This window comes from Erythrolamprus reginae, chromosome 3 (assembly GCF_031021105.1).
Source record: "Erythrolamprus reginae isolate rEryReg1 chromosome 3, rEryReg1.hap1, whole genome shotgun sequence".
In the NCBI taxonomy this organism is placed as follows: Eukaryota; Metazoa; Chordata; class Lepidosauria; order Squamata; family Dipsadidae; genus Erythrolamprus; species Erythrolamprus reginae.
Genome location: NC_091952.1, coordinates 15871225 through 15884609, shown reverse-complemented (window position 1 = coordinate 15884609; position 13385 = coordinate 15871225). Strand labels below are relative to the sequence as shown.

The following is a 13385-nucleotide window of genomic DNA, read 5'->3' as shown; positions in this document are numbered from 1 at the left end:
CTAATAGTATGCTATCAAAGTAATTATTTTTCTAAATCAACAGACAAGGGAATAGAGATACACCTGTGGAAGTGTTCTATCCCGGCCTATACAGCTTGAAAACAAATGAGGAATCCATGCATTGATATTTCAAATCGTTATTTTTATACATAAAGTCTCATTTTTGCAAGCTAAAATCATGCATGTGAAAATATCTTGGCAAGTTTGTCAGTGAGGGTAATTAAGATATATCAGTTCCTTGGCGAGTCTGCTGCCAAAGACCAAAGCTACTGGTGCATTAATTCATGTGATAAGAAGTCTACAGTTTCACAGACTTACTAATTACAGCTTCCCAACGTCTTAGCAGATAGGGCACCTTTTCTCCAAGGATTTTTAGCAGGAAAATAACAGGTGGCTAGCATAACCTGGATGACACCTCAAATCATCATCCAACTCCATTACAAAGCGTTGTAACTCCACCCCGAATTACCCATACTCCACCCTTAAATGCCTATAGGAAGTGGTCAACAATTCCTTAGAGTTAACAAATTACAGACTACTCCTTTTTTCCATACAAGTACTCTTGTCTTTTTCTTAATCTTCTAAAACGGGCATCTAACAAAGGCTGCAGATCTTCCTCCTCCTCCTCCTCCTCCTCCTCTAAGTCAGACCCTACTGTCATGGGCATATCTGCCACCTCTGGTGATCCTTCAAGTTCATTCAGGTCTATTTCTCCCTCACTCTCACTCTCTGCATCAGCTGGCAACATCCCTGGCCCAGGGTACCAAGATGGGCCTGGCCCATCCTCCTCAGAATCTATCATTACCAGAGGTGGATGAGGAGCACTCATGAACTCCATGCCTGTTTTTAGAGAAAAGAAAGCTAGAATGTTTTTGTTTCCTTACTTTGGAGGAAGTGAATAAAGGCACTAGTAGTGAACATGACATCCTGCAGGCTTGAAATGGACATGGTTGGTACTGTTTGGTTTGCATTTTTGGTATTCAACTATTATCCAGCTTGAGCTGAGCAACGATTAGCTGAAGCTGCTGTCTGCAATACCATAGTATACAGAGATGCAAATGTAAAGATAACCATGCTAAATAAAATTTCCTTTGCATCAGTGCAAGGTGGCAAAACAGTCAGCAAGTAACAACAAGATTTGCTTACTTATGGAGGAGACACACCATACAATCAAGCATGAAAAGATTTCCTGAATGTTAGCAGAATTGATACTAAACTGACCCAGTGGAAGATTTTGGCCAAGGAAAGGGATAGCAATAGAAAAGACAGGCCTTCATAGTCCCTGATGACAACAAACCCTTCCTGATAAATGTTTATTGGATAATTGCTGTAATGTTGGCTGTGCAAGTTTCCAGGTTTGAAACCCGGGGTTCAGAATTCAATAAATTTTATCACACTTATATATTAATGTACTGTTTCTAAAACAAGATATAAAGAAGTAATGATAAAAAGTTGGCATACACTAATTTCTAGACCTATACAGGAACAACTACAAAGCTGAAAACCCCTCCTTTCTAATGTCTATATATACTTGTTGAGAAATTAGAAGATAAAAGATAACTAGTTGTATTCCTGAAGTATATACCGTATGTGGAAAATCTCTACCATAATGAAATTAGAGAAGAATGTGTTGTTCAAATTAGGCATATTAGCATATATATTATTTATCTATAATTATTTTTTAGTACTTACAATGATTTGTCACTTTTGTATATTGGTGGTTGGGAATCAGGAACAATATCACTTAAGTCATCTATGTGAAACATATATATTAAATTAGACATGAAATGCAATCCTAAAATTTTCTAGAACAACATGAAAACTATTTTGAAGTATTTCTATTGAAATATGTTGAGCAAGTTACCTAATTTTTGCTTTCCATTAATATCTAGATCTTCCTCAGTATGGTTCATTTTCTCAGCTGGAACTTGCTATATGTATACATAATAAATCACAAACATCATTCAGATGCATATTTATTTATATTATTTTTAACATCCCCTTATGTCTACTTTCTAAGCAATCTGTTGGAAGATTAGCTGTCCTCTAATTATTTCCCAATACATAGCTTATTCTTTCCCTTCTTGCAATTATTCTACTTCAGTTTTGTTTCTTTCACTTCTTCTTTTTTAAATGATTTTCTTTCTTGAGATCCACTTTATTAAATTGGGTTGTTACTACTACTACTACTACTACTACTACTACTACTACTACTACTACTATTGTCCTAAAAATGTTGTACTTCAAATACAGAAATTTTCAACTGCCTTGTATGCTTCAGTAACTCTCTGTTAGGCCAAAGCCAATATACTTGGGGTCTTTGGCCTGCTACACTATGCCATTTTATTATGCCTGCTTTACTGTGGGAACTTGGGATGGAGGATTGCATGAGGGCTGTATGTATGTAGTCATAACAAATTATTTCTAGAAAGTCAAGGTCATCCTTTGTCTTCACACTCCTGCAGCTGCATGGAAGAAGAATGGGTGGATCTGTCAGGGTGAAAGTCGAACATTGGTCAATATGATGGACTTGGGGGAGTGGGGACAAGGGCTTTTAACTGAGTAGTGAACCCCAAAGCGCTTCAGATTCAGGATTCACCCGGATGTGCCCACATGGCTCTCTTAATAAATTGGAACTTTGAGGAAGCATTTGCCTCGAACTCTGATATAATTTTAGATGCTATTTGGAACCCTGACACTCTCAATGTTTTTTTAACTTACTCTTTGGGGGAACTTGTAGCTTTTAACTAACTTTGGAGGTTAGAAAACATCCACATATTTTTCAGATTTAAATTAGTTGTACAAATCTAAAATAGCTACCTTCTTGAGAGGATTATTCCTATTAAGAGTCTTGGTTGCAGAAAGTAGAGGTGCACAATTATTTTCTTGATCAGCCTTCACAGCCCTTGTCTCCGGTACTGAGAATACTTCATTTCTTTCCACTAAGCTCATCATCTGAAGAGGGGTTTTAATCTTCCCTTTTCGTGGAGTTGCTGGAAAGGAACCCATAGTTCATTTCTTTTAATACAACCTGTACTGCTTTGTGCCATTTCCATGAAAATTACAGTAAATGAATTCGGTGTTTCGTGGAAAAGAATTGGTCAAGGTGTCCTTCAGACTTACAGTGGATTAATCAGTATTCATCACCCTGAGATCCTGCCTCTTAAGAACCCATAAAAGATTCTGATAAACCAAACGCTACATGTCAGTGGAAGGTAAGGCAGGTTAATAGAGGGAGGTTATAAGTCTGGATGTAAACAAAATGCATTAAAACATAGTGTTGCTCTTTTCCAGAATCTATCATTGCTAGTGAATTGGGCATTATCATAAGAAAAACCCAGAGTAAAATTGTTTCCACAGAACTTGATTTCTAGAAATGCTGCTTGACTGTGATTTTCTTTAGTCTCTTGATGACTGTGTGGCATTTAGAAACTCCCCTACCAGCTCCCTTTATCTGGTATAAGGCTATAATTGAATCCATATTTGAATAGCTGTGAAGTTTTCACAACCTCCAGTGCTTATCCAGACTTCTGTTTCCATAGCACACAGGAGAAAATGTTCACTTTTAGGGACTATGGAACTCCCTTAACTCAGTGATTTTCAACCTTTTTTGAGCTGCGGCACATTTTTTACATATACAAAATCATGGGGCACATTGAGCGGGGGGGGGGAGTGCGAGGGCTAAAAAAAGTTTGGACAAAAAAATTATCTCTCTTCCTCCCTTTCACTCTATTTTTCTCCCTCTCTCTCTCTTCCTTCCTCCCCCTCTCTGTCCATCCCTCTTTCTTTCTTTCTCACTTCCTTCCTTACTCTCTTTTTTGCTCTCTTTCTATCTCTCCCTCCTTCCCTGCCTCTTTCTCTCTCTTGCTTTCTCTCTCTCTCTTTCTTTCTTGCTTTCTCTCTCTCTCTTTCTCTCTCTTTCTTGCTTTCTTTCTCTCTCTCTTTCTCTCTCTCTTGCTTTTTTTCTCTCTTTCTCTCTTTTGCTGAGCTTCGCGGCACACCTGACCATGTCTCGCAGCACACTGGTTGAAAAACACTGCCTTAACTGATACTATTTCCATGGAGGCTGAATTCTCTATTTCTTTATCAGAACCATCACAAATTAGTCTCCTGTTATATATAAAAATTTGTCATGTCTAGGGCTGGAGAAGGAAGACAGTAAAATGATTCATCTCAGCCTATCAGGTAAGTGTTTTTGGGCTATTTGGTTTCCACTGAATAATGGGAACATAATCTATCAACTCACTAGGCCTTAAATGATACTACTTATGATACTCATGCTAATAGCTCTATGTACAGGGAACCGTAGAGTAAAAATAAATTACAAAATTTGAAGTGATTTTTATGAGGCCAACTTGACTAACCCACAAATTCACTAATATCATTTCTAGATGCTAATGATAGCTGTTGACCTATGATCACAGAGGAACATTTTCTAAAAATAATAAAGTACATTAACAACATAATGAATTAAGGCACAATAAAATATGCCATTTAACTTACAAGTACTAATTGAGGAAAATGGACTCTGCACAGAAAATCTGGAAGTGGATGACAAAATCATTGATGCCTCAGACATTTTCCTTTTACCAGGGGGAGTCTTGAAATAAAATTAGAAGTATAATTTAACATAACATTCAAACATATAATCAAATGTCACAAAACAATAATTCTTCTTTTCTATTTAAAAGCTTAAATTACCTTGGATTGAAGTGTTTGGCAATCCATCTCAATTGTTTTTTTACTTAGATTTATCTCTTGATGTTGATATGAGAAACCATTTTTTTCATCCTGTAATTTACATTCTTTCTTTTCCAAAGGTGATATCTGACTTTCCGGTATAAGAACCTAGTCATTTCAAATATTAAAAGATCTAATTATTATTATGCTTTCAAATAAGACTAAACTCTAGCCAGCAATGAGAACATTTATATTTATTATATTTTATTTTATTTGTCAAAACATGTACTCGGAGAGGGGCGCCTATAAATCAAATAAATAAATAAACAAACAAACAATTAATAGGTATGGTATAAATATAAACAAAAGCAAGTAGATATAGGTAAATTTGGACAATAGGACAGTAGGGCAGGGACAATAGGCACGATGGTGCGCTTATGCACGTCCTTTACAGACTTCTTAGCAATGGGGTGAGGTCGACTGTAGACAGTCTAAGGTTAAAGCTTTTGGGGTTTGGGGAGAAAAACAGAGAATCGGGTAGTGCATTGATCACTTTGTTGCTGAAGTCGTATTTTCCGCAGTCAAGTTTCGAGCGGTTTACATTGAGCTTGAATTGTTGTGTGCAAAGTAGGTACAGGTAAATTTGGACAATAGGACAGTAAGACAGGGATGGTAGGCACAATGTTGCAATTATGCTTGCCCCTTACAGACCTCTTAGGAATGGGGTGAGGTGTCAATTGTAGACAGTCTAAGATTAACGTTTTTGGGGTTTGGGGAAGAAACCAGAGTGCATTCCAGGCATTGATCACTCTATTGCTGAAGTCCTGTTTTTTGCAACTGAGTGTGGAGTGGTTTACATTGAGTTTGAATCTATTGTATGGTTGAAGGTGAAGTATTCATTGACTAGTAGGATATTGTGGTAGATGATTTTATGAACTACATTTGGATTAGATCGAAGGCAATGTAGCTCCAGGTTTTCTAAGTCTACAATTTCTAGTCTGGTGGAATAAGGTATTCTGTTGCGAGCAGAGGAATGGAGGACTCTTCTTGTGAAATATTTCTGGACTCTCCCAATTGTATTAATGTCCAATATGCAGTGAGGGTTCCAGACAGGTGAGCTGTATGCGAGGACTGGTCTGGCAAATGTTTTGTATGCTCTGGTTAGCAGTTTAATATTGCCAGAGAAGAAGCTACGCAAGATTAGTGCCGTTTTGGTAATGTTACTATAATGGGCTCTAGCACTTAGGTCATTAGATATGAGTACTCCAAGGGCCTTAAGACTGAGGGTCATCTACAAGGTTGTGTCCTCCAAGTTTTGTTTTCTGATACTATAAGGTAGTTGGGCTTTTCTAGATCTTTTGAAAGCCTAGCCTTGATGCATAATTTTTTAAGGATACTAACTAGTGATTCCTTTATTCTGGTTATTCCATGCAATACATTTTCTCCTCCCACGCCTCATGGTATTGATAATTGTCTGAATTATTTTATATCAGAAAAATATGGGATGACTGATCAACTGTTTGATTTATTTACCAGTAGATGGCAGAGAGGAAGAGAGGTAAGTGGGCTATATAAACCTCCTATCAGCTTGCATGGTATCACCTCTTCTATTATTCTACCAAAGCTGCAAATGCTATATGTTCATATATTTATTTATTTGTTTATTAATAGAGTTGAAAGGGACCGTTAGGTCATCGAGTCCAACCCCCTGCCTGAGCAGGAAACCCTACAGCACCCCAGCCAAATGGAAGTCCAATCTCCTCTTGAAGGTGTCCAGAGTTGGGGAGTTCACCACCTCCCCTGGCAGGCAGTTCCATTGGTTGATCGCTCTGACCGTCAGGAAGTTCTTCCTTATTTCCAGGTTGAATCTCTCCTTGGTCAGCTTCCAACCATTGTTCCTCATCCGGCCCTCTGGTGCCCTGGGGAATAAAGAGACCCCCTCCTCACCGTGGCAACCCCTCAAGTATCTGTAAACTGCTATCATGTCCCCTCTAGACCTTCTTTTTTCTAGGCTGTCCATGCCCAGTTCTCTCAATCTCTCTTTGTAAGTCTTGGTTTCGAGTCCTCTAATCATTTTGGTTGCTCTTTTTTGCACCTTCTCCAGAGTTTCGATGTCTTTTTTGTAGTGAGGTGACCAAAATTGGATGCAGTACTCCAGGTGGGGTCTGACCAGGGCATAGTAGAGTGGTATTAGTACTTCCCTGGTCTTGGAGCGTATTCCTCTGTTGATGCAGCTTAGGATTGAGTTGGCTTTTTTGGCTGCTGCTGCACATTGCTGACTCATGTTTAGTTGATTGTCCACCAAGACTCCAAGATCTTTTTCGCAGTCACTATTGCTGAGTGGGGTATCTCCCAGGCTGTATGTATGTCTAGGGTTCTTTTTGCCGAGGTGGAGGACTCTGCATTTGTCAGTGTTGAACCTCATTTTGTTGGTATGGGCCCACTGTGATAGTCTGTCTAGGTCTTCTTGTACTCTGAGCCTGTCCTCAAGGGTGTTGGCTACCCCCGCCAGCTTGGTGTCATCTGCAAATTTTATTAGTTCCCCTTTTATTCCCTTGTCCAGGTCGTTGATGAAGATGTTAAAGAGTACAGGACCCAGGACAGAGCCCTGTGGTACTCCATTGTCTACTTTTTTCCATGTGGATTTGGTGCCATTGAGGACAACTCGTTGGGTGCGGTTGGTCAGCCAAGTGTTTATCCATCTACGTGTGTAGTAGTCTACTCCATTTTTTTCTAGTTTGTGGATTAGGAGATTGTGGTCGACTTTATCGAAAGCCTTACTGAAGTCCAAGTATATGAGGTCCACTGAGTTGCGTTGGTCAACTGATTTGGTTATGGTGTTGAAAAATGATATGAGATTGGTTTGGCATGATTTGTTTCTGATGAATCCGTGCTGGCTATTGGATATGATCTTGTTTGTTTCTAGGAAGTGGGTAAGTTGTTTATTGATTATTTTCTCCAGTATTTTTCTAGGTAATTTCATATGACATTAGTATAATCATGCTTAAAAGTATTATGGTTCAGATAAATCAGCCTGTAAATTTCCTGTTGTTAAAATTAATTTCACTGTTTTAACAGAGAGATTCTACATATTGAGATACAATTGTTTGCTGAATAGAGGCGGGATAAATGTTCTAAATTAATGAGAGGTTTTTATAAAAGGCACATTGACAAAAAACCCCCAATAAAATCTACTGTATACCATCCGTAGCTTGAAAATTTGCGTTCCAAATGTATTGCCCAGATTAAACACATGGATTAAATATTTATCATTGTAAACTGAAATATTTACCTGTGATCCACTTTCATCAAAAACTACATGTACCATTGTTTTTGCAACTGACACAGTATTTTTCCTTGCAAACCCCTGAAGCAATATATAGGGGGAAAAGGCAGGCATTACATAAAAAGTTCATATGCCTTCTAGCTTAGTTTACTTTTATTTACATGTCACATTATGAGAAAAATGTGATTTGTTCATTTTGATGCTTTCTCTTTCATTTGAAAAACAAATCTTCCATATCGTATTTACAAAATATTTGTTCAATTCTTTCATTTTCATCTTACTTGAAAGTAACATTGCAAATTCAGTATTTTATTTTAAACAACTAGATGTAAAGAGTGTGTGTGCATGTACACACACATGTACACCTTTAAATCAGTGTCAACTCTTGTCAGCTACCTGGATAAATCCCTTGTTTTTTAAAGATTTTAGATATGAAATCTTAGATCACCTAGCTGGCCTTGTTCCTAAGGCAGTACTAAACCTCACAATCTCCCATTTTCTAGTCTGATGCCTTAAGCAGAACACCAAACTGGCTCTCTAGATAAGTATTTATGACTTATTAGTTGGTAATTCAATGCCCAGGAATATTATAGGATTTACTGTATTGATTTTTAAAAAGTGAACAAATATGTATCTCATTCCTTCCTTATTTTATGGTGGTTGTTATTATTCAGGCAATAACTGCTGAAATACATCTCATACAAACCATACATTAAAGCGGAAACGGCCCAGGGGAATCAATTTCCCCATGCCTGACGATAGAGGTGAGTTTTAAGGAGTTTGCGAAAGGCAAGGGGGGTGGGGGAAGTCCTAATCTCCGGGGGGGAGTTGATTCTAGAGGGTTGGGGCCAAAACAGAGAAGGCTCTTCTCCTGAGTCCCACCAGATGACATTGTTTCGTCGACGGGACCCGGAGAAGGCCAACTCTGTGGGACCTAACCAGTCACTGGGATTCGTGCAGCAGAAGGCGGTCCCGGAGATATTGTGGTCCGATGCCATGAAGGGCTTTATAGGTCATAACCAACACTTTGAATTGTGACCGGAAACTGATCGGCAACCAATGCAGACTGCGGAGTGTTGGCATACCTGGGGAAGCCCATGATTGTGTATATCCATACCAGGATATACACTGTATAGGAAGGATAGAATAGAGAGAAGGGGAGGTGGAGTAGCCATTTATGTTAAAGAAAGTCTAAAAACAATACTAATTCAAAATACATGTAAAGATCTGGAGACCCTCTGGATTTGCATGCAAAATAAAGACGGTTCTGTCATTAGAATTGGGGTGATCTATAGGCCTCCAGGGCAATCTGAGGAACATGACAACAAGATGGTGGATGAGATTACCCTAATGGCAGTAAAGGGAGATATTGTGGTTATGGGTGATTTCAACATGCCTGATGTTGACTGGAATATCCCCAGTGCCCTTACATGCAAAAGTAAGAATATAGTAGAGGCCTTTACAGGAGCAGCTATGGCACAGCTAGTTAAGACACCAACTAGAGGGGAGAATATTCTAGATTTAGTTTTTACAAATGGGAATCGGGTTTCAGAGGTCAAGGTGGGAGAAAATTTAGGTTGCAGCGACCATCTATGTTTGTGGTTTGATGTAAAAACTGATTGTGAGCAATCCTATACTGCAACCAAAGTATTGGATTTCAGAAAAACAAATTTTAATGCAATGGGGGAATATTTAAATAATGAATTAAAGGGGAGGGATAAAATGGCAGGAGCGAGCACCCAGTGGACTGTATTAAAAAAGGCCATCTTAAAAGCCACAAGACTTTATGTAAAGCAAGTAACTAAAGGTAAAAGGAAGAAGAAACCGCTATGGTTTAGCAATGATGTAAGGGCTATAGTCAATGAAAAAAAGGCTGCCTATAGGAGGTATAAAGAGTCTGGAAGTATAGCTGATAGAGAGGTGTATAAAATGAGACAGAAGGAGGCGAAACAGATAATATATGCTGCTAAAGCCTCAAAAGAGGAAGAAATAGCAAAATCTGTAAAGAAGGGGGATAAAACCTTCTTCAGATATATTAGTGATAGGAAGAAGAAAAACTGCAGCATCACAAAGCTTAGTACCGGGAATAATACATGCATTAATGGGAATAAGGAGATCGCTGACCATTTCAATAGCTACTTCTGTTCAGTTTTCTCAAAGGACACCTTACAAAATAATACTATAGAGGGATATAGCATTGCTTCCAGCTGTACGGATTCAGCTCCAGTGATCTTAGAAGCCGATGTCTTAGAAGAACTTGAAAGATTAAAGATAAATAAGGCAATGGGTCCAGATGGCATCCATCCCAGAGTTCTTAAAGAACTCAGATCTGTCATTGCTACCCCCCTGACTGATTTGTTTAACCAATCCCTGTTAACAGGAGATGTTCCTGAGGATTGGAGAATGGCCAGTGTTGTGCCTATCCACAAGAAGGGCAGTAGAGAAGAAGCTGGAAACTACAGGCCAGTTAGCTTGACATCAGTTGTAGTTAAAATGATGGAGACTCTACTCAAAAAGAGGATAAATCAGCATCTAAAAAACAATAACTTATTGGACCCAAATCAGCATGGCTTTACTGAAGGCAAATCGTGTCAGACTAATCTCATTGAGTTCTTTGACTATGTCACAAAGGTGTTGGATCAAGGTGGTGCCGTGGATATTGCCTATCTGGACTTCAGCAAAGCCTTTGATACGGTTCCACATAAAGAGCTGATAGATAAATTAGTGAAGATTGGACTTAATCCCTGGATAGTTCAGTGGATTTCAAGCTGGCTGAAGCATAGACATCAGAGAGTTATTGTTAATGGCGAGTATTCTGAGCAGAGACAGGTTACAAGCGGTGTGCCACAAGGGTCTGTTCTGGGTCCTATTCTTTTTAATATGTTTGTGAGTGACATAGGGGAAGGTTTGGTAGGGAAGGTTTGCCTATTTGCCGATGACTCTAAAGTGTGCAATAGGGTTGATATTCCTGGAGGGGTCTGTAATATGGTAAATGATTTAGCGTTACTAGATAAATGGTCAAAGCAATGGAAACTGCAGTTTAATGTTTCCAAATGTAAAATAATGCACTAGGGGAAAAGGAATCCTAAATCTGAGTATTGCATTGGCAGTTCTGTGTTAGCAAAAACTTCAGAAGAGAAGGATTTAGGGGTAGTGATTTCTGACAGTCTCAAAATGGGTGAGCAGTGTGGACGGGCAGTAGGAAAGGCAAGTAGGATGCTTGGCTGCATAGCTAGAGGTATAACAAGCAGGAAGAGGGAGATTGTGATCCCCTTATATAGAGCGCTGGTGAGACCACATTTGGAGTACTGTGTTCAGTTCTGGAGACCTCACCTACAAAAAGATATTGACAAAATTGAACGGGTCCAAAGACGGGCTACAAGAATGGTGGAAGGTCTGAAGTATAAAACGTATCAGGAAAGACTTAATGAACTCAATCTGTATAGTCTGGAAGACAGAAGGAAAAGGGGGGACATGATCGAAACATTTAAATATGTTAAAGGGTTAAATAGGGTTCAGGAGGGAAGTGTTTTTAACAGGAAAGTGAACACAAGAACAAGGGGACACAATCTGAAGTTAGTTGGGGGAAAGATCAAAGGCAACATGAGAAAGTATTATTTTACTGAAAGAGTAGTAGATCCTTGGAACAAACTTCCAGCAGACGTGGTTGGTAAATCCACAGTAACCGAATTTAAACATGCCTGGGATAAACATATATCCATTGTAAGATAAAATACAAGAAATAGTAAAAGGGCAGACTAGATGGACCATGGGGTCTTTTTCTGCCGTCAGTCTTCTATGTTTCTATGTTTCTATTGCTCTCGCAGCTGCATTCTGCACGATCTGAAGTTTCCGAACAGTCTTCAAAAGTAGCTCCACGTAGAGAGCATTACAGTAGTTGAACTTCGAGGTGATTAGGGCATGAGTGACTGTGAGCAGTGGCTCCCGGTCCAGGTAGGGCTACAACTGGTGCATCAGGCGAACCTGAGCAAACGCCACCCCTCGCCACAGCTGAAAGATGGTTCTCTAATGTGATCTGTGGATCGAGGAAGACGCCAAAGTTGCGGACCCTCTCTGAGGGGGTCAATAATTCCCCCTCCCCAGGCTAATGGACGGACAGATGGAATTGTCCTTGGGAGGCAAAACCCACAGCCACTCCGGCTTATCAGGGTCGAGTTTGAGTCTGTTGACACCCATCCAGACCCTAACAGCCTCCAGGCATCAACACATCACTTCCACTGCTTCGTTGACTGGACATGGGGTGGAGATGCACAGCTGGGTATCATCAGCATACTGATGATACCTCACCCCATGCCCCTGGATGATCTCACCCAGCTTCAACTGTGTAGATACAGAAAAGTGCAGCCAAGTACAAATATAATAGTAAACAGTGGTTAGTAATTGTTATTCCACAGGAGAAAAAGAAAAGGATATTACCTGACATTTTGTTGTATCATAAACTTTTCTTACTGCACCCATAATTTCCAATGCAGAATCGAAATGCAAGATTATTTTCTCACCTTCCTGGGCACCAACAGACATTGGGTTGTTTAGATGTACCATTAACAATTTCTCTTTTTCTTTTTCTACATAGAAATGAAACATTCTTTAGCATTAAATAGCTGCTTGTTTGGAAGTAACATTTGCTTTGCAAACATTACAAAAACACACCCATAAAATAGTAAAAGTTTTTCTGAAATAAAAAAGCTATTTTAAAATCATACTTATCCATAACATTCTGAAAATAAGAAATACATTAAAACCTCAAGTACCTTCAATTTTGTAGGTCTTAACATCTTCTTCTGGTATGCATACAGTTTCCCACTGTTGATCCTACAAGTTAAATTTATGAAAAAAGTAAGGAAGTGGGATATGGTTTACTGTTATAGATTACCGCTGAAGATTTGGTATAGTATTTCCAAAATATAGTTTTTATTTATTTTATTTATTTATTGATTAATTTTGTCCAATACACAATGAGGGTTTTAGTGGGTATACACATAGTGTATGAGCCGGGGTGGCGCAGCAGGTAGAGTGCTGTACTGCAGGCCACTGAAGTTGACTGTAGATCTGAAGGTTAGCGGTTCTAATCTCAGCACCGGCTCAAGGTTGACTCAGCCTTCCATCCTTCCGAGGTGGGTAAAATGAGGACCTGGATTGTGGGGACAATAGCCAGGCTCTGTTAAGAAGTGCTATTGCTAACCTGTTGTAAGCCGCCCTGAGTCTAAGGAGAAGGGCGGCATAAAAATTGAATAAATAAATAAATAAATGAATGAATGAATAAATAAATAAATAAATGGTAAAATACATGATGAAGGTTATAGAGGATATACTCATAGTAAAATATATCTAAGAAAGAACAGAAGAGAAGTTATAGGAATAGAACATATCAATGAAAGAATAGAAGAAGAGATACAGG

At 39.0% G+C, this 13385-nt stretch overlaps 1 protein-coding gene across 4 annotated transcripts in view; it reads right to left on the bottom strand.

Annotated features, from left to right (window-relative positions):
* Positions 1–13385, bottom strand: part of SYCP2 (synaptonemal complex protein 2) — a 65262-nt gene that overhangs the window by 28861 nt on the left and 23016 nt on the right. For 3 of the 4 annotated variants that reach the window (XM_070744521.1, XM_070744524.1, XM_070744522.1), the window contains exons 14-21: positions 12739–12799; positions 12404–12552; positions 7973–8047; positions 4702–4848; positions 4504–4600; positions 2821–2993; positions 1865–1931; positions 1693–1753 (exon numbers count right to left, since the gene is read on the bottom strand). In XM_070744521.1, the coding sequence (XP_070600622.1) occupies positions 1693–1753; positions 1865–1931; positions 2821–2993; positions 4504–4600; positions 4702–4848; positions 7973–8047; positions 12404–12552; positions 12739–12799 (830 nt within the window). The remainder of the gene's footprint in view (positions 1–1692; positions 1754–1864; positions 1932–2820; positions 2994–4503; positions 4601–4701; positions 4849–7972; positions 8048–12403; positions 12553–12738; positions 12800–13385) is intronic. The other variant, XM_070744523.1, reaches the window with a different exon arrangement.